Here is a 21,268-nt window from a genome sequence, read left to right on the forward strand (position 1 = left end):
CATTATTTTTTTTTTTTATTACAAATCAGACACTTATAATTTATCAATTATTTTAATATATATCAATCGTACATTCATCCTATCTACTGCACTCTACATTTGCAAACTCAACAAATTACTGCGTATACGAATAATAACTGTTCCATGAATTTTTAAATTTATATAATTAGGCCAAGTACAAAAAAAGAAAAAAAAAATAATAATCATCGTTCAAAATTTTTATACAAATTTTGAATTAAAAAAAAAAAAAAAAGAAACAGCTGTGTAATAATGCAATGATTTATTAAGTATGTAATTTAAATTTTAATCATTTTTTTTTTAAATTTTTTGCATTTTGGAAGAGGAACTTTAACTATCTTTTCATTTTTAACTCTTTTATTTATTTATTTTCTTTTTTTGCTGTTTATAAAAATAATTTTAAACCATCATCATACTTTCTTATATATTTTTGAAATATTTTAAAAATTTTTTTTATTATTCAAATGAAATTTTTTTCATGCTCTTGAAATTTTTTATTTTTGTTATTTACTTATTGTTTGTTATAAAATTATATGCTGTTGAAAAATGTCAGCTTAAAAGTAAATGGCATTTCAATGTGAGCTAAAATTATTCATTCTTATTTATTTTTGTTTTTTTAATTTACTTATTTTGCTTGTAGACTATTTCATTAATTAGAACTTAATAAATATCATTCCAAATTCACATTTCCGAAATATTATAAAATTAATAGACATTATTTGAGATATTTCTCAAATTTATTTTTTCTTGTTATTGAAAAAGAATGGTCCTCAATTCTACAGTTCCAATGTAGTTGAGTTCGATTCGAATATAATTTATTTTTATTATGATATATTTTTATTCATATCTTCAATAAATTTATACGGCTATCGATATGGTCTTATTTTCGTTAAGCTTTTTTTTTTTTTTTTATTAACAATTGTACCAAAATCGATTAAGGTCAAAATTCTGAAGGCATCAATTTGCGCATTCATTCGCAGTTTGATATGTGTGACAGAAAACTATAACAAAGTTTAGACAAGACATTTTCCTTATAATTATATCATTTGTTAAGAATAGAAATTCATTTATTGTCAATATATTGGAGCTTGGTTGATCACCTAGCTCATCGATCAATCGATTAATCTCGAGGAGCATCTCAATTTCTTAAAAACAAAATTAAAATTATAAAAAGAAAAAGAAAGGAAAATAATATATATATAATATATATTTATGACTTGAAGCTAAGGAAAAGCCCAATTGATAACAACATTAATCGGAATCTCATGTTTTTTTTAAGTTTTCTTTTCTTTTTCTTTTTGTTTTTTTCTTTTTTCGTGGTTTAAGTTAAGATATTTTCATTTTTGAAAAATGAAATTGCGCACCTTGATAGTTCACTTTTTTCACGATTGTTTTATTTATTTTATTTTCATGATTATATTTTCTTCCATGAAAATAAAAAAAGACGTTTTGTTTTACTTAACTATTTAAGAATAGATAATTGAGTGGTATTACTACCATTTTATCTTTTTTGTTTTATTTTTCGTTTCTTTTGTCAAGATTTATCCACAGGCTAGGTAAACCTACAACATGAGTTCAGCATAACGGGCGATTAGCCAATTTTTGCTACTGAGGTTGCACTGGATTATGTTGAATTGAAGATGGCGGCCCCTAAAATAATAAAATCATTAATATATGAATTGTCCTTAAGATAATTCTGCAATAACACGGACAAAATTTTTCTTAAAAAAAAAAAAAAAAAAAAAAAAAAACGTTTACTAATTTCTAGTTGAAAAAAAAAAAAAACAAAAAAAAATTTATATAAAGTTTGTTATTAGTAATTCCATTGTTATTATCATCATTGATAATAATTTACAAAAATTATACAAAAATCATATAAAATAGTTTAATAAAAAAAATGGTTAAAGTTGTTATTAAAAAGTAAATTTTATTAATAGTGTTAATATTTATCTATAAATTATAAAAGTCATAAATGGTAATGCTTTGTTGATTGAGCATTGACAAGTTTTATATATTTTTTTAACTTGATATATATTCAACTCACAAATAAACCAATATTTAAAATAGTTTTTTTTAATATAATTTGAAATAAATCATTTATTTTAATTTTTATTGAAAAAATTTTGATTGCATCAATATTATTAGCTGCACTATAACCAGTGACTTTGATTTCAGTATCATTATTTATTTTATTATTTTTTAATTTCGAATTTGTATACTAAAGCTTTGTCACTAATAAATATTATACTCTGTACGTGAGAGTCAGCGTGTTTTTTGAAACACCTAATTTTATAAAATAATAATTAATATTTTTAACTAGTTTGAATTAAAATAATTTAAAAAAAAATTGAGATAAATAATAATAAAAACAAAGCTTTGAAAATTATAAGTACGAAGATTTTGAATAACATGATTAGTCAAAATTTTGTGAAGTACTAACGGTGATTGCGGGGAAGGAAGGTTGCGGATGTGTATGCGGATGACCATGTGTATGAGTAATATGTGCCGCAATATGTCCTGGTAATTTTGGGCCATCTTCAGCTTTTTCTTCTTCTCGCCTTTTTAAACAGGCAGCTTTTGGATTTAAATTACGCTCTACAAAAATAAAAAATAAAAATTAGATTCATTGATGTATCAAAGAGTTATTAAAATAAGATTAGATACATTTAAATTGTATTATTTAATTTTTATTGTATTGCATACCTCTCACTTGTTGTTCTAATGTCATTATAACTTCAACAGCCATATTGAGAATCCCAAGTTTTGTTTGAGGCTTGTCGGTTTTTAGATGAGTCATACACATTCGACCAAGTTCTTTTAAAGCTTCATTAATATCTCTAATACGTATCCTTAAAAATAAATAAAATCATTAATTAACTTATCCCAATTCGCTAATCAATACTAGTATGAAAAATTAATATAATAATTATATTAACTAACCTTTCACGAACGTTATTTGCTTGTCGACGTTCTTTTTCACGAACAGCTTTGGTGCCAGGATCATCACAGTCTTCATCAGCACTCGAACTACAATAATTCACAAAAACAAAAGAAGGTTAATTTATCTGTTGAGTAGAAAATAACTAATATTATAAAAACTCACTATCTTCGTGAACGTTTTGTTCCTTTTCCTGAAGTTGTTGAATTAATTTGAGTTCCACCAATAACAGGAGATGTTAATTCACTACTTGATGGTTTTGTTTCTACACCACTACTGTCTGGTGGATCCTTCCTCTTTTCTAAAGATATATATTCTACGAATTATTAATACTGATACAATAATAACGTGAAAAATTTATTAAGTAATACAAAAAAAAAAAAAAAAGCTTTTGAAGTTTGAATTGTATAGAATATTAATCGAGATAAATTTAAATATTTTTACAAAAATATCTGGTAGTAATAATTAATAAAAAACATTGATTAAAATTTATTTTTAAAATTATAATTTAATATTTTTTAATTATATACCTGCTACAGTATATTTTTATTCGATCGATAAAATCATGACATATCTAAAATTAAACTATGAATAGAATATTTATTATTATCATCTCTAATTACTTGTTTTATTTTCAACCTGAATTTTCCAATTATAAATCATATCATAATTTCAAAAAAATTCATTATTATCTTGTCAGATTTTGCAATTAAATTGTAATCAGCTTTGAAATTAAAAAAAAAAAGAAAATAGCTTTTTAAAATACGACTTAAAACTTACTGGCATTTGCCGCAGGTAATCTTTCAATTTTTATTGAGCCATCTGTATCAGAAGTTGGTGTTAATCCGGAATAAGAGCCTTGTGTTTGAGCAACCGTCACTGCAGGATGTGGACTTGCCTGAAAAGAAAATAAATTTTAAATTAAAACGAGTCATTACTATCCGGACCAACGTTTATATTTTTTTTTTTCAAAGTCTAGGACTTTGTTTGTATATAAATAAATAAATAAATGGATGAAAAATTGTACTTACAAGATGATCCAATTGTGGTGGTGAGGTGTGTGAATATAATGAACCATGAGGACCAACCGAACCAAGGTGAAGACCAAGTTGACTTTCTGCATGATTTCTCAGTACATTAATAGCATCATCTAGTCGTTCCTCCATCCGTGAACCCTGTATTAACAGAATATCCGACATTTGTCTCGATTACGCTGATCCTAAGTGTAACTTATTCAAATAACTTGAAAAAAAAAAATTATAAAACTCAAGCAAAAACAATAATTTTATTATTATTACTTTGAAAAATTTTAATAAGCATTTATTTTTATTTCCATTTGTTTATATAATTTTCCAATCATATTTTATTACGAGGAAGTAAAAAATGATAAAAAAAACATAAACAACTTTGCTATGTAAATGATTGAGTTTCATAATTTAATCGTTTTAATAATGTATGATAAGAGTTAACTCTCAATTTGATCAGGCAACCTTTGGAGCTTAAAAAATATTCGCTTTGTAAGTGATTTTATTGATAGTTAGAGAGAATTTTCCATCAACTCTTAGAGCTACAGAAAAAGAAAAATACTGTGTAGATTTTTAAAAAATCAAAAGATAGAAATTCTCGTGAATTCATAGTGTCTGAGATATTGAGCTATTGGTACTTTAAAAAAATAACTGTTGATTATTTTGATAAAATAATAAATGAAAAAAATAAAAAGAAGATTATGATTTACCAGTTGGCAAATTATCCGCAAAAAATGTTAAGTATTAGTTTTATTTAATTTTGTAAAGATACTTAAATAAAATATGTACAGAATATGTACATGTTTTATTTTAAAGCACAATTGTTTAACGAATTTTACTTTAAAAACTACGTAGAAATAATCACAATCAAGCACACCTGTTTTTACAGATATTACATTTTTTTTTTATCTGTTTCAGATGTCAAATAATGGACACAAAAATCATATGGATCTGTGGTATTTTGATCAGCGAAATCGAGTGCAAGATTATGTTATTCCTAGATGAGAGTCAAGAAGAATTAATCTGTCGAATGGATAACTGAGTTGACAAAGAGCAATTGAGTTGAGGTACAGAATACATGCATAGAATAAAATCATTAGAAAGTTAAAATAATTTGAAACTGTTATAAAATAATAATTCAAATAAAAAAAATTAATTAAACACAAGTTTTATGAAATTTTGGATCTAAGGATTTAAACCCAATCAAGTTGAGAAAAACTCTTATTATTTTTTCTATATATGTATTCTATAATTATTATAAAAATGATTATTGAATTTTTTTTTTTTTTTATTCTTGTATAACAGGACAAAAAAAAACAAAAAATTTAATCGGCAATCCTCACCTCGACGTGGTCGCGAAGGTAGCCGATAGCATCGTCTAGCCTCTGCTGTTCAGGTGCCGGCTTCATACAAAACACCAACGCAACAACAAAAAACCAAAAACAAAAGAAACTATTACTGAAAAATTTTTTAGTTTTATATACACTCATTCGAAAAATTCTTGTATTTAGAATTTTAAGATAAAATTTATTCCATATATTCTAGTATTATATTAAATTATATTATTATATTTTTTATTATTATCTAAATACTAGAATTAAACGAATGAATTTCATCACAAGGTATGATTATATTCTAAATATTAGAATTAAACAAATTAAATTAACTATTTGTAATATATAAAAAAAAAAAACAAAAAATATTTGTTTTATATTTATTAATTTAATTCTAGTATTTATAATTTAATCTCATGCGTTTAATTATAAATACTAGAATTTTTAAGATAAATATAAAACTAAAATTTTTTTCAGTGTATATAAAGAACAACAAAATCAACTTAAAAAAAAAAAAAAAAAATTCTATCTTAAAAAAATAATAATCTACGAGTAGATTAGCGTTTGTTATCCGACTTCAGGTCAGTTAGTCAATGGAGCTATGTATTTACCGCTGATAAAAAATCGCAAATAAAAAATAAAAAATATCAACTGAAATATGAGACCGTAAATTGGCAGGGAGACATGTTAATTAGCGGTCAGCATATCCAATTTTAATATCAAATGACTTACCAGCTCAGCTAGCTCTATATAAACCAGCTACTCTTTTGTTTATCCGAGATAATAAACACTGTTTGATTTGATTGAAAAAAGGGGCTATCTTTGTCTTGAAGAGACAAACAGACTAAACAATTTCTTAAAAAGATTCATAGATGACAAATAAGTTTGGATAATTAATATTGAACTCTACTAGCTATGAATTTTTTGGGTCTCTATTAATTAACAAACATTTACGAGCTTTCGATATTGGTAATTTTATATTTCGTTCGGAGAATTAACGCCTCTAATATGTTAATATGCTAAGAAAAGACACGACTTTATTATATTTTTTTGATTAATAATTTAATTTAGATATTCAAATTTTTAATTGACTAATTAAGTGTGGTTAATTTACTAATGACATTTCAACGATGTGATTTAAAAATAATAAAATTGACAGGTTAGTACAGAAATATAATCAATAAAAGTCTGTTAGATTTACTGCAATAGTGGACCTTGCAATACTGCTTATAACAAAACTGCAAATATCTACGATAACACGCTATGGCGAATAAAAAAAAAAAACAATTTAATGTAAACAATCAGAACGTATGCGCAAGTTCCACCACGTTAACCGAGGTCACACACCTAATTAGTCAAATCTATACTTGAATATCATCATCAAACTATGACCGAGATAAGTATCAATAATAAGGGACAAGTTTAGGATGATTTAAACTTTTTTTTCATGCTTGAGACTAGTACCAAGACTCAACATTAATCATTCAAAAATAGCAAATTGTTTTAATTGTTGATTTTTAGTATAAAATGAGTCTTGATAAAAGCTTGCAATTAAAGTCAAGTCTATACTTGTCTCAATTATCAATACAAATCTAAACTTCAGTTGTTGAATAATTAAAATATAACTTAATTAAAAAGCAACATCAACGGTAACTTTTTGGCAATTATTCTTAACACTCAACAAAAATAAAAAACAAAACAATGAGTTTGTAGATAATTCATACCATGTGAATTGTTCCTCTATTTGGATCTGATGTAAAATGTGGTGATATAGAAGTAGCACCAGGTGCCCAATTTGATGCTGAATTTGTTAATGGTGGTGGTGAGCCTACTGGTGTTGATGGATTGCTGCTATAACTTGAAACAGATTGATCTGTTGGATAAATCTGAAAATAAAACAAAAATTGTAGGTAAAAATATTTTAAAAAATAAATTATATTTTTAATATGAAAGAGTGACGTTTACACGTACTCGTGTGCTTACTACAGATGCAAGAGTTTTTCCTATAGTAGTAGAGGCAGACTGTTGATTATTCGTTGGGGCATTTGTTGATGGTACAGGTGGATTTGTAGGAACAGGACTATGATTATACTGCAAGGAATTAGGTGTCGTTACAATTGGTCCATTACTAGCAACTTGTGCACTTCCACGAAACGTTGACATTGGCGGTAATGATGCAGCACTTGGTGCAGAACTTAAAACCGATGTTCCTTGTTCTCCATTTGGTGACATTGCTGAGTAGGCTTGCTGTAATATTTAGATACGAATTAAATACAAGTCAACATAAAATAATGTCGATTAAAAAAACAAATAACTTACCATAGGATCATGAGGTAAGTGCATTGGATACGCTGACTGTACTAAGTGAGATGATGAGTAACCACTGTAGGGTGGCTGTACAGCATTTCCACCACCAGTCCATGGATCACCAGGCCCCGTTCCTGCTGCATTACCATCTAGAAATATAACACGAATAATAACAATAAGAATTTCAATAAAAATTACTTTTAATAATAAATAACAGTGAGTTACTTACCGAGATAATAAGCATCTGGATAAAGCGTTGTTGCTTTAGGTGATGTGTATCTAGGAGAGTTTGGCCCAAATTCGTCTGAACCGTACTGGAAAGAAAAAAAAATGAAAAATTACATTTCGGAAAACAAAAACCAACATTTCCATAATCTTAGTGACTTTATATATTTTTAGTTTTAAACATAGTAAAAAGCTTCATGTTTAATTGAGGCATTTGCCTATAAACGAAAAGGTTGTCGGTTCGATTCTCGTTAGGGTCACTATTTACCTTTTTAATTTAGACAAAAAAAAAAATAGACTTCCTATATATTTTTGCAATAAATTGTATTCTGCGGTTTTAGGATATTTATTTATTGGCTATAATTTTATTTCCCCTACTGTATAGCCGTTGACTACAGTTGCTAATTTTAGTAGCATATTATTTTGGTAATTATTACACGATTTGTGACACCTCGCTAGGATAATCCTTATTGTCCATTCATTTTCTTGTTTTTTTTATTTATATTCATTGCTCAATTTAAAGTGTTTTGCTACCTTAAAAAAGCTCTGGAGGCACTTTTATCGTACAGTTGCAAAATAAAGTTAAAACCAAGCGACAAGAGCGCCAATATAAATACATTAGTACTTAGTTGTAGAATTTATATATTAAAGTAAAAATCTTTTCAATTTATTATTTGAAAATTAATCAAAAATTGCAGATAAAATCATGAAGTAAGCAATACTTTTGATTATTATTCTTGATATTTTCTCACATATGTGAGAATTAAATCAAATAAATATTTAGAACCAATGTAAAATAGTTTTTTTTTAAACTATGAATAATTCAAAAACAAATCAAGAAAACTGGAAAAAAATACAGCACTCGTTATGGAATACAATAGAGCAACGTTTTAACCAAGTTTCAAAAGAATCTATTACTTTTCAAATGTCTTTCTAACTTCCTTAAACTATATATGCAAAATAATATTTAAAAAAAAAACAAATAGTCTCTTAATCAACTGTGTTAGGAATCATTGTTTTTCTCTCGTGACTTTTTGTTATTTTAATCTCATAAACAAATCACTATATATTAAAAATAAAAATGAATAATTTTTTTATTCTTTTTTTTTGCGTAATTATTCAAGATCTTATATAGGGTATTAAAAAAAACTGTTTCAAGTTGATTTTTTAACAAGATAAAATACGATATATATTTTTTTTTTTGAGACGAATAATTTTAATATTAACTGCTGCTGTGTTGTGTGGCTAACCCGTCGTGGTAAAAAATGGTCGATTTAGTATTCTTTTGATCCAAGTTTTTATATGAATAAAATAAATATGCAACATAGGCATTAAACTTGAATATACAATTGTATATTGTTCATTAAATTATTAAATTTTTGAGTTTCATCAATCCAAATAAAATAATTCGAAAAATTGAAAATTTTCTAAAAATTTTCACTGCTGTCACAAAAATATTGTGTGACGCTGTCGTACATATAGCGGCAACAGATTAAAGAATATGTCTTAGTGCCTTTAAAGCTCCGGCACACAATTCGTCCCTGAGCATATAATATTCTGGAGCAAAAAATGGCAGCGAGCTTAGCGTCATCTCAGAAACTATGCGATAATAATATTACTTTTAATTTAAATCTTTTAAAGCTACACTTAATGATTTTACCAGATAATATATTTTAAATATAAAATATATAAATTAACTGAGTTAAAAAAAAAAAAAAAAAAAAAAACATTTATAAATAGAATTTTATAATTAATTTGGAGCAATTTTAAATAAGATAATGTCAACTTATCTTATCTCACAAATTAGAGGTTTTTTTTTTTTTTTCTTTACTTAACGACATTTGATTAGAATAAAAATAAAAAACGACTAACAGTTATTGGCTGACAGCAGCATGATACTAATATTTATAGTTTTGATAGATAAATTCGATAACTATACAAACTTCCAGAGACATAATTTACTGTAAGCAAATGATTGATTTTTTTTTTTTTTTTTTTTATGTATACTATTGTTACCTGTGCAACACCAGCAATAGATTGATAGGCAGATTGAAAAGCATTTCCTAGCTGCGTCATGCTTTCATCTTCCATTTGAAACATTATGTCAGCACCAGCTGATACATTGTTGTTTAAATTGTTGTTATTGTTGCTGATAGGCAACTTTTCTGTGTGACTGACCTCACTTAGTATTGCGTTTGATTGCATATTTTATATTAATATTTAAAATAAACAAAAATGATAATTTACAATCATTCAATCATCACTATTAAAATTAACTGTTTTTTAATTTTTTTCTTTGGAAATAATGTCGTTTTTATTTTCAATCTGTTTTGTCACTAAGCATTGACAATATTTTAATGTTCGTTATCACAATAATAAATAATCACTTTGGTAAAAAATAAAAAAAACGAAAGAAAAAAAAACAAATAAAAACAAACAGTATAATTGTTTTTAATAGATCATTTGATTCTATTTTTTTTTTTAATTATTTTTGAACTAATTCACAAAACATGAACAGTCAACATTTATAGCTTATTGTTATTAATTGTTGACGATATTATTATCAATTAAATTAATGTCAATTGAAAGCTTTTTTATTGAAAAAAGATAAATAAATAATAAATCAACTAATTAATAAAAATATTGCCTGTCTATTCCAGAAACGTACACATTTACGTGACATAACTTTTGTCATTTTTTAGTGTATAATACTTATTTTGTTATATCTTTTTTACCAACAGAGAAATAAAAAAATTAATAACGAAGCACAAATTGGAAGATGAACACAAGGAAATTTTCCAACACACATGGCACTAAAACATCAAGATGCGTCGTTGCCAATACCACCAATATGTATATATTATAAAAAACGAACTATATTTGACTTTGTTGCCCAATAAAATTCAGACAAAAAACTTTTTTTTTGTAGCCGGTATAACACAGCCCAGCCTAAAATAAGGCTCTTTGTTTTTACTATATTTGTCACATTTACTCACTTATTCATTAACATTTAAAAATCATAAGTTAAATAAACAAAAAAAAAAAAAAAAAAAAAATGAGTAAATAATAAGATTAACAATAGACTGGAGTGGCCTCTTTATATTATTTTTTTTTATTTATTTATGGTAAGAAATAATGAGACACTCATAAAGTTAAACAATTGTAAAATATGTTTCGATTATTCTGTCTTTTTTCATTGATCTCAAAGCATTAGAGCTAGATAATGACACACAAAAAAAAAAAAAAAAAAAAAAAGAAAAAAAAATAGAAATATTATCAAAAATAAATAATTTAATATGTACTAGTTTTTAACGTTTATTAATATCCACAATATCAACGATGAGATTATCGATTAACTAAGTTACGCCAGAATGAAAATGTTTTTTTTTTTTTTTTTTCGTTAAAAAATGTTAAGTATAATAATAATAATAATGTACATATGTACAAGCACAAAACAGTATCAACTCGGGGTACGCGTCACGACTGACGCTCGGTATAAAGAAAGTTACAACTCCCCACCATTTTAATAGGCCAAGCGACAATTCTCTCTCGCTCTGTTTTATAACAATAATATATCCCCCTCTAACCAAGCTTAATTTCCTTGCTTTATCCCACTTTATTTTCCAACCGCAAAAGGGGCTCTCATCCGCACACATATAAAATCCCTAGGATAGTCTGGTTATAATGAAGCAAGATGTTGGTTGGTGGATGGTGCATAAACCTTCCATATGACTACACCAATAGCAAGTAGTGTTTAAAACAACAGTAAAATTTTTAGAGGATTTTTCCTTTTAACAGCGAGAAAATAGTGGGAAATGTATGCAAATTAGTTGGAATTTAACGTAAACAATTGTCTCTTTGATTGAGCCAAGTAATGCATTTAAAATTGATCAATCATCAAGTAAGATTGGATAAAATCATTATTTGAAAATATATAAATTATACTTATAAACATCTATGATATTCTATGATACTTTTGTGTCGAATAATTCATCCCCTCGTTTTTATCATCCCCAATGATTTCGAAAATGGGAGATTTCTTTTGCCCATTAATTAGCCTTGTCATAAACAGAAAATAATAATTTTTTCAAGCGACAGAAGTAAGGAACTGCTCAATCACTCAAAAAGTATGTATTAGTAAATAAAAAATGTGGAAATGTATTTTTCAAGTGATTAAACACTTGATTTCCAAGCGCCGCCATACGGATGTTATATACTAAAACGCAATGTCGAAACTAGAGGTATCTTTAGGTAGCTTTATTTCATTAAATAAAATTTATTTCTGTATTACACATGTAAATAGTATGACTGACGTATGCGCATTTGTTTTTACACTGGCATGGTTGTAACTAAAAAAGAAGGATGCCAGAACCTGTAGGGTTGTTAGTGCGTCAATAATAGCCCACCTGGACAAGTTAGATATATTCAAAAAATTTATGCTACCAGCAATAAATTAATAAATGCGGGAATTTTTTAACGCATATGTAAAAATTAATGTTAATGAACTTTGTATGTTACCAACTATTACTTGAAGAGTAATTTCACGGCGCATTGTGTAGTGTCATGCGCAAAAAACTAAGGCTAAGATTATTTGCCTAGGCGAGGTTTATACTTCAGCTATAATTTATATATCGCTTTTTTTCCGTATGCATTTATCAAAAAGACAAAAACCCAAATACACAAATAAAAATTGATTAATCATTCCCACGCTTTACAAGTTTTAATGAAAACAATATGACAATTTTAAACTCACCCATTGTTGTTGTGTCGTCATGATTTCTTTATTATCTACATCATTTGGATTCTGAAATAAATTAAAAACTTATAATAGTTTTAAATAATCAATATTATATTACTAAAAATATAATACTATAATAAGGTACTCACACTTTTTCTACGTTTAACAGATGGATCACCTGTAACAACGAAAAATATTTATTATAAAAAGTTGATTAGACAATTGATTCAGAAATCAACGATCCTCGGTTCGATTCTTATCAGTGACAAATTTTTTTTTTATAAATATATTACGAGTAAAAAATGCCAAGAATAACATTTGAATTGGCGAAACGATATTTTAAGTGTAGCATCACATCGTAATTTCAATAATATAAATAACGAAAGTAATAATTACCAGGAGAAATCGGCAGCTTTAAATTATTTCCAATCGGGGTTGTAAGATGTGATATCGGAGCTGAATTACCTAGGGGCAGTGTAACTCCTCGTGTTCCAAATGGAAAATACGGGGAATCAGGTGTATACGTTGATCCATTTGCTGTTTCAATATCTTCATTATTTTCGGGTACTCTTGATAATACAGGCACTTGTCCAAATGCAGGGTCAACATATGTCTGCAATATAAAATATTAAAAAATATATTTTAATTTTATGATTAATTTTATTCTTCTCGATTGATAAATCAAGAGTTATACAACTGATAATCTTAATCGCAATGAATTTTCTATATATCAACTTTTTTTTTTTTTTCTTTAAAAATTGTGGGCGTTACCAACACGTGCCTATTGCTTTATTTAAAAACAGTAGATTTTATTTTAAAAAGACTCTAGGTAATTGCACGAGTGTAAAATATTTTAAAATCATTTACTTGCATGCAATAAAAATTTTTAATTCATACGAACCATATCACTTTCCATTGTGTTGCCATAAGAATTCTGGAAAACAGGTTTTTCTGTAATAGATAAAAATAAAAAACAATTAATGTTAACTGATAAATTTAATATTTCTGTATCACCGGAAAAAAATATAAATGATAGTAAACGAACATGTTGTTTTTTAGATAGAATATTTTTATTAGAAAAAAAAAAAAAAAAAAAAAGCAATCTCTCAAAGTGTCGGTAGACTTAAAAAAAAAAATTCAGTAAAAACCAATAGATCCTTAGGACAGAATCTAAAATATCTGTTCAAGAAGTTTAAGATGGTTGTTTTGAAAAAGATACAGCACTTCCGCCGAGACATAGTTAAAAACTTAGGAAGCTTGTTGGCTCAAATTTTTTTTTTACTCGTAATAAAATACTTGATGCGTAAAATTTGTTTATCACCCTAAATCTTTAAAATAATTTTTTTTTTTCAAAGCTTATTTGAATTTTTTTAAAACTCAAAATTAAAAAGATAAGATAAGAAAATTTTAAGATACGATAAGCGACTAATTAATATGTTTTTTTTAATTTTATATTTCATGAATAAAATTCCAATATTATTTTAAAATATAAAAAGATGATAAAAAGTATTGCGGAACTATATATAATATCAAAGGTATACCAGGTTCGAACCCGATTTGCGGCATTTATTAAACAGGCGAAAGTCCACCTACATATTTTGAAATATATTTCAACCATATAAAGTATATTCGTCTTTTTTATCATTATTTTTTTAATATAAAAAAAAAACTCAATGAATTGAATCCTAATATTTGATTATACTTTTTATTGTTTGCTTTTTATTTTATTTTTGAATAATGCAAATAGATATACCATTTGTTTAAGATAAATAGGCCTATTTAATTATGAAACAAACCAGTTATGGAAGCTCGGTATATAGCCTGTGAATATTTTTTTTTTGAAAAAAAAAATCAACAATTGAAAATAAATGTATATAATTTATATATATATCCATATAGTATAAAGTTTATGGACCCACTATTCAGTGACAAAGTCGTGGGAAGTAAGGGTTCCGCATTATATTTGAAAATGCATTATATGCATATATATTTTATAATAAAAATATGAAAAATTATTAATAATTTTACAAGACAATTGTAATATTATTTAAATATCTAGGTTTATAAAAATAAAACATAGATTTTTTTTAATTTTTCTTTTTTTTATGAATTTTAATATATATTAATGATACCTGTCATATTATAATATTACACTGCTTAGTGTGGTACATATATATATATATAAAATGTAAACATATAGTATCGTTTTGCCACGCGACCAAACTGGAAAGAAAACGCCGGATGAAGCTTTGGTGGTGGAAGAGGGTAACGGGGGTTGTAAAATACAGTGAAAGGCAACCAAGAGCTTGTCAGTTGGCAAAAGGGGGGGAGCGAGTTGCCGTAGCAGCTGTCGTTGCCCCCCTTTATGTTACCACTATAAGGGGCCCGCCAAGGTACACTGGCGTAGGGTATAAGGGCCCAATAAATTTACAGTAATTCTCAACTTTTTTTATTATTTTTAAAATTATAATATAATTATTAAAACATATAAAAAATATAAATTGAGATAAAAAACTATCAACTTATGAGTATATTAATATATAAATTATTCAAATCATATGATAGCTTAGAATAATTTATCATCTGTTAGAAAGTATAAGAAAATTATTAAAGCAAGTTGAAGAAAATTTTGATTGTATATTTATAAGATACCGATATATTTTTTTTTCTTCGATTCATAGGAAAATAGAAATACTGGTTTTAGAAATATGTGGCTTTGGAAAATAAAACTATTGTTCGGAATAAAAAAAAAAAAAAAAAACAATAAAATAACTTATAATTCCATGTATGGCTAGAATATGTGACGAGATATATTTTTTTTTTTATATTTTCTTAGACTCATATGTGAATCGACCTTCTTAACATCTACAATTTTATTATGATGACAAGGAATATATTGTGATGACTCAATTAATACAACTGATAAATACAAAACTATAAAAATTTTAGATAGAAAATATATATTTGTTTTACTTTTTATATATTTAAACTTGTTTATGGTGTATATTAAGTACCCCTATGTAATATTCCAACAGTTAAGAAACGTTCAACAAGTATTTTTTCTTATTTTATTTTTAAATATACCATTACTTTTTCTTTCCAGGTGAATTCAACACACAATTTTTAAATGCCTTTATACAACAAAAATTCTCATATGACTTGTGTTAAAAAAACTCGTATAAATTGAGAATATTTTTTCAAACAAATAATTGCATAGAAAATATAACTTGTTATTTAAACATTTTAGCTATGATTATAATCAACAAAATCTATCGATGATGTTCATTTATCAAGCGAACAAAATATTTGTAATTAAAATTATAATGGAAAGCATATACAGAAAAAATTTGTACAACTTTCTTGTGATGGTTTTTGTTTGGTAACCATCACAATCCATATGAAGAAAAGAATAAGATAAATATTTAAAAATATTTCCTTATTAAAAGTGCAAAAATAACATGAGTTTTTAGTAAAGAAATAATTATTATTATTTACGTAAGGTGCCAACAAACAGAAAAAGTTGCATCGCAGTTTAATTTTTATGTTTATTATATTTTATTTAAAATATAGTCTGGAGAAGTTTGGGGAGGGGACCCTTCCTAATTATTAGTGAATATTATAAAGCCAAAAACGTCATTGGTCGTCACTGTTCCGAATCCCCATACCCTGTTTGTTCGTAGCTTTTTTTTTCAGTCACAAATATTAACGCGAACTATATACTATTGCTCGAGTAATTTATAATAAAAAAAAAAAATATATATTTCTTGGCCCAGGTTTTAAGCCCAATACGTAAGAAGGGTGTGTCGAAATTAAATTTGTAAAAAATAAACGAGTTTGCTCCTGGTTAGAATCGAACCCATGACTTGCTTTTTGAGTCAGCCTCTTTGAATATTAAGAAAATTCCATCAGTCTTGGACGGGTGTTAAAATATTATTATTATTATTTTATTTTTTCATTTTTAATAATCTTTTCTTTTTAAAAAAGTAACTAATTTTTTTTTGAACTTAATATCTTTGGAACATAACTATTTAATTAACTGTGATATTTTTTTAATTAAAAAAACAATTGTCATGACATTTTGACATGACAATTTAAAAAGAAAATCAAATCTAAAAATTTTGATAATTTATTGAGATAATTAAATTGTCATTAAACTACCTTAAACGATTTATTTTAATGAAAATCACTGATGACATTTGACTGTCATTTTCATTTTTGATCAATCAATTTATTTTAATCTTTGGATTGTGTTTGCATCACAACAACGACTACTGTTCAAAGATAAAATTCCAAGACCATTTAAAACAAGTTTTTTAGAGTGAGAGTTGTCATTCGAGTGATGACTTGATAAATTTACATGAAGATAACATATATACATTTAAATTGGAACGTAAAGAATTGATTTAAATTTCCATTATATTTAGATTGTAACTGATGACACTTAGATACAGATAGATTACAACATCATTACTAAATATATGTCAAATATGTTAGAATATAATTTATAAATTGTCTAATATCCGGAGGATCAACAGAACTTTGACAAATGACAAAACTTTGTGGCCCAACATCAAGATATTAAAACGAATCTCTTAAAAAACAGAATTATTTTTTTTGTTATTATATAGTTTAAATAATACTGCGAGATATTATTAACTTTGATAATTAATAAACAATTTATTTAAACAATAACCTTCATTTGCACTTATTCCTTTTGTATAATTTTTTTTTTAATCACCAGATAATTTTAACTTGTTAAATATTGTGAGAATAATTATTATTTTCGAAGTGAGGAAATTTATCAAGCTCCCTGAATTTTGGAGTACAAAAAAAAGATTTAAAATTCCAAAGAATAGCACAACCTTTAGTTGATTTTTTAGTCTGCTATCATAACAGAGCATAATCCATCTGTCATTGTATTGGAGCTTCTCATTGTAAAACCGTCCATGTCATAAAATTACAACCATTTTTCTTTTTTTTTTGGTATGAATTTAATAATGAAAAATAAATCTAATTTATTAATTTATAAAAAAATTATGTTGTCAAACAAATTATAAGAGATAAAAAAAAAAAGTAGGGTTGGTTCACGTTGGTTAAGACGATAGCAGCGACAATAAACAAATGTTTATAAATCAAAACAACTTGATAATAAACTTTAATTTTACATTGTTAAGGTGCATTAAATAATGCCTATTGTTGTAATAAAATAAATCCATAATACCACATTTGTCTAGGAAAATTATTAAAAAGTCATGCAACTGTTTTGTTACGGATTAGTAGAAACCATCAAGTGTCATTTGTAAGTGTCATGCGTGTTATAAATTTAGAAGCTTAGTTTGTTATTTTTGCAACTAAAGTTTTTATGTTTTTTGTTATTTTAATTAATTAAATAGGGTATTTTTTTCGAAACAATAACACTCACCGGGTTGTTTATTGGCGATTTTATTAAAACAATTTTGAAAAACTTCGTAAAGATGCATCGGCTCATCGTCACTAGCCGCCATGTTTCCGACATGGACTTCTACTAAGGTTCAGACAGGTTTAGTGGTGTTTACTGATGTCGCCACGCGTAGACCCTCATATCAGAGTTGTATCAAATAAGCAATTTTGGAGTATCTTACATGTTACCTGTAAATTACAATAATTTAAAGTCAAAATTTAAATGGGGAAAATTGATCATGCGCATTCTTTGAGCTCAAAAAATAAGAGACAATTTTTAGTAATTAATTAGCATATAAATTAAAATTACTAATTGATTATTAATTCGCTAATTTGTTTTAAATTATCGATTAAATGGTTCTTAAATTTTTCATTCTTAACAGAATTTTATTTCTCATTGCGCACTGTCATGTGCAGAAAATGATAATTTTCAAGGTTTATTACATGTTTTAAAACACGCCCTTTCTTGTCTACTACACCCGCATGTTTTATAACCTCCATGACCTAGACAAAAAAAAAAAAATACATAACAAATAAACACAGATAAATAAAGACTCCAAAATAACAAATGTCAATTTATTTGGTCTTTTAAAAAATTAAAAATAACTGCAACAATAAGTTTTAAATAATTGACAAAGAAAGCACATAAACTTTAATCCCATAAATACTTCAGGGATTCTAAACTTAGTCCAAAGTTATGAACAAATGTCCCAATTGCGAAAAACAAATAAATTTGACTTCATCAAGGCTCATTGAAGATAATTGTGGACACAAAAAGTGTCGTATTTGTTTACTTCAAGAAGAGCAAGGATGTATGACGTGTATTCGACTTCAAAATGTTGTCGATAACAATGGTAATATTTAGCTTATTATATTTCTACCTGGTGTATATAAAACTTACATTGAAATTTCATTTCAGAATCGATGAATAATACAAATTCATTGGAAGTTGATGGACAACACTCCAATAGTCTAAATTTTAATGAACCTTTAACTAATAATGACAAACAAAATGAAAAAAAAGATGAAAACACTTTAGTAACAACAATAAAAACATCAAAAAAATCACCAAAATTAAATACAAAAAAAACAACAGATCGTAGTCACATAAAAACCATTCCAGGAATTCCAGAATCATATCAATGTGAAATATGTAAAAAAACATTTAAAAATAAGAAAAGTCAATGTTATCATGATGTTTGTGTTACTGGTATAAAACCTTATCATTGCAATATTTGCAATCGTTATTTTGTTAAAAAATCACATTTTGAATATCATGAAAGAGTTCATAGTGGTTTTAAGCCATTTCAATGTCAGCTATGTTCAAAAGCATTTCCCCAAAAAAATAAATTAAATCGGCACATGTTATCTCATACTCATGAAAAAAAATTTCTTTGTTCAACTTGTGGTAAAAGATATAGTAAACAAGAAGATTTAAAAAGCCATATGTTTGTACATTCTGGTACATTGCCTTATACATGTGAAATATGTAATAAAACATTTAAAATACGAACAAATTTAAATAGACATATTAACATTCATTCAAGTGATAGACCATTTGCTTGTCATCATTGTAATAAAAGATTTAAAGATAAATCTTTGCTTGTTAGACATGAACGAACACACAGTAAAGAAAGACCATATTCTTGTGATCATTGTGGCAGTGTATTTATATCAAAAAGTGAATTGTTACGACATCTTGCAATTCATTCAGATGTAAAACCTTTTTTATGTCAAACATGTAATACTAGTTTTCGTAGAAAAGATAATTTAACACGTCATATACGTCATCATCATACAAAAGGTACAGATAACTGTAATAATAATAATACTGAAGTTGATAAAAAATCTAAAGAAGTTAAAGATAAAAAATTAGCTGTTAATACAAATTTTAAAAATCCAAAAGAAAAATTAAGCTCAATTATTAATCATAATTCAATAGATGATAATAAACAAGCTAATTTAGGTACAAAAATTGGTGAAAAAAAAATTGATAAAAATATTTATCAACGTATTAATGCAATTGGTAATTTTATACCAGTTATAAGAGCACCAGGTGAATTGAGTAATGCAGTACCAGTTATAAATGGACCTATAAATTTAAAAAAATTCGAAGAAATGTCAAATTCAAGAGGTTTAACTCATCTAGAATCAATTCCATCAGCAGCAGCTGTTCAAATTAATCAAAGAATTGAAGAAAAACTTTATCTTCAAAATTCATCACCAAATGATTCTTATTTTTTTCAAGAAAATTCAAATTTTCAAGATTCACATTGTCCAATACGAGTTGTAAACCATCAAAAACATTCAACTCAAATAACTGATCAACGAAATTCATCAAATTTAAATTATTCATCGACAAATAAATTTGATTCAATTGAAAGTCAAAGTTTAACAACAAAAATTAATTGTAATTATGATATTGATGGTGAGAGTAGTATTGTTAAAATTGGTGATTATGATAAATCTAAAAAATGCACTATTTTAATGGATGAAAAAATTAATGATAATATTATTAAAAAAGATAAAATAAATATTGTTTCATCAATCACAAAAAAATGTGATAATACATCATATTTAGAAAATGATAAAAATATTGAAAAAAGTCATTGGCGAAGAAGAACATCTGAAACTTTAAAATCATTTGCAAATTAGTAATTTTTTTTTTATTAACAAATTCTTTTTAATCGTAACATTTATTTATTTTTTAATTGAAAAACAATTTTACCTGAAATTTTTTTTTTATTTATTCAATTAATTTTTATATCAACTAATTCAAAGATGTTGATTTTATTTTTGCGTCAATTAATTATTAAAATCAATTTTGATCAAAAAACAAAATTTAGCCAAATAATAAATGTACAAAATAATTTTTATTAAAAATTAAAAATAATGTTATACAAAATTTTAAAATTTTAAAATCATTTTCTTTTTTTCTTTTTTTTTTTTTTTTCTGTACAAAAAATGTTATTTCGTTGAATATTATTAAAAGCTTGACTAGAATTAACTGTGTTTGTCGTAGATAAAAATGTAAAATAAAATGATTAATTTAATTAAATATATATTTATTATTTTTTTGATTTTGTTGTGTGCCATGTTAATCTGTCCTCGTAATATCTTATTACAACTTGAGGGCACAAAATATTTGCTTCTTTTGCAGAGACTAGATCTGTTTCTTCGGATCCTTTCCTAAAAATTAAAATTTAAAATTTAATTAATTTAAAACTTATTGATATACAATCAC

At 25.8% G+C, this 21,268-nt stretch overlaps 2 protein-coding genes across 14 annotated transcripts; one reads left to right on the plus strand and one right to left on the minus strand.

The window, feature by feature from the left end:
• Positions 1-25: 25 nt before the first annotated feature.
• LOC122852289 (protein daughterless) lies at positions 26-18,259 on the minus strand. Of its 13 annotated transcripts, none has more exons than XM_044152010.1 (17): positions 18,008-18,258; positions 13,487-13,536; positions 12,982-13,198; positions 12,735-12,763; positions 12,601-12,651; positions 7,852-7,936; positions 7,635-7,771; positions 7,299-7,562; positions 7,040-7,201; positions 5,325-5,384; positions 3,988-4,131; positions 3,737-3,854; positions 3,122-3,272; positions 2,959-3,045; positions 2,722-2,867; positions 2,459-2,613; positions 26-1,668 (listed from the first exon to the last, which is right to left on the minus strand). In XM_044152010.1, the coding sequence occupies exons 1-17, from the start codon at positions 18,087-18,089 to the stop codon at positions 1,624-1,626; spliced, it is 1,983 nt and encodes a 660-aa protein (XP_044007945.1). In that variant the 5' UTR covers positions 18,090-18,258; the 3' UTR covers positions 26-1,623. The 13 variants fall into 13 exon arrangements, with proteins under 13 accessions (XP_044007945.1, XP_044007962.1, XP_044007936.1 ...); XM_044152027.1 differs by having other exon boundaries at positions 3,122-3,257; positions 18,008-18,256; XM_044152001.1 differs by having other exon boundaries at positions 7,287-7,562; positions 18,008-18,254.
• A 127-nt stretch (positions 18,260-18,386) lies between these two features.
• LOC122852352 (zinc finger protein 436-like) lies at positions 18,387-21,184 on the plus strand. The gene is made up of 2 exons (XM_044152118.1): positions 18,387-18,878; positions 18,944-21,184. The coding sequence occupies exons 1-2, from the start codon at positions 18,722-18,724 to the stop codon at positions 20,677-20,679; spliced, it is 1,893 nt and encodes a 630-aa protein (XP_044008053.1). The 5' UTR covers positions 18,387-18,721; the 3' UTR covers positions 20,680-21,184.
• Positions 21,185-21,268: the final 84 nt, after the last annotated feature.

This window comes from Aphidius gifuensis, linkage group LG1 (genome assembly GCF_014905175.1).
Source record: "Aphidius gifuensis isolate YNYX2018 linkage group LG1, ASM1490517v1, whole genome shotgun sequence".
Taxonomy (NCBI): Eukaryota; Metazoa; Arthropoda; class Insecta; order Hymenoptera; family Braconidae; genus Aphidius; species Aphidius gifuensis.

Coding starts and splice junctions, on each gene's coding strand:
- LOC122852289 (XM_044152001.1), bottom strand. CDS start 18,089: ATGGCGGCTAGTGACGATGAGCCGATGCATCTTTACGAAGTTTTTCAA. Junction 3,046..3,121: donor ACAAAACGTTCACGAAGATA/GTGAGTTTTTAT, acceptor GAATTATTGTAG/TTCGAGTGCTGATGAAGACT. Junction 1,669..2,458: donor CTTCCTTCCCCGCAATCACC/GTTAGTACTTCA, acceptor TTATTATTTTAG/GGGCCGCCATCTTCAATTCA.
- LOC122852352 (XM_044152118.1), top strand. CDS start 18,722: ATGAACAAATGTCCCAATTGCGAAAAACAAATAAATTTGACTTCATCA. Junction 18,879..18,943: donor AAATGTTGTCGATAACAATG/GTAATATTTAGC, acceptor ATTTCATTTCAG/AATCGATGAATAATACAAAT.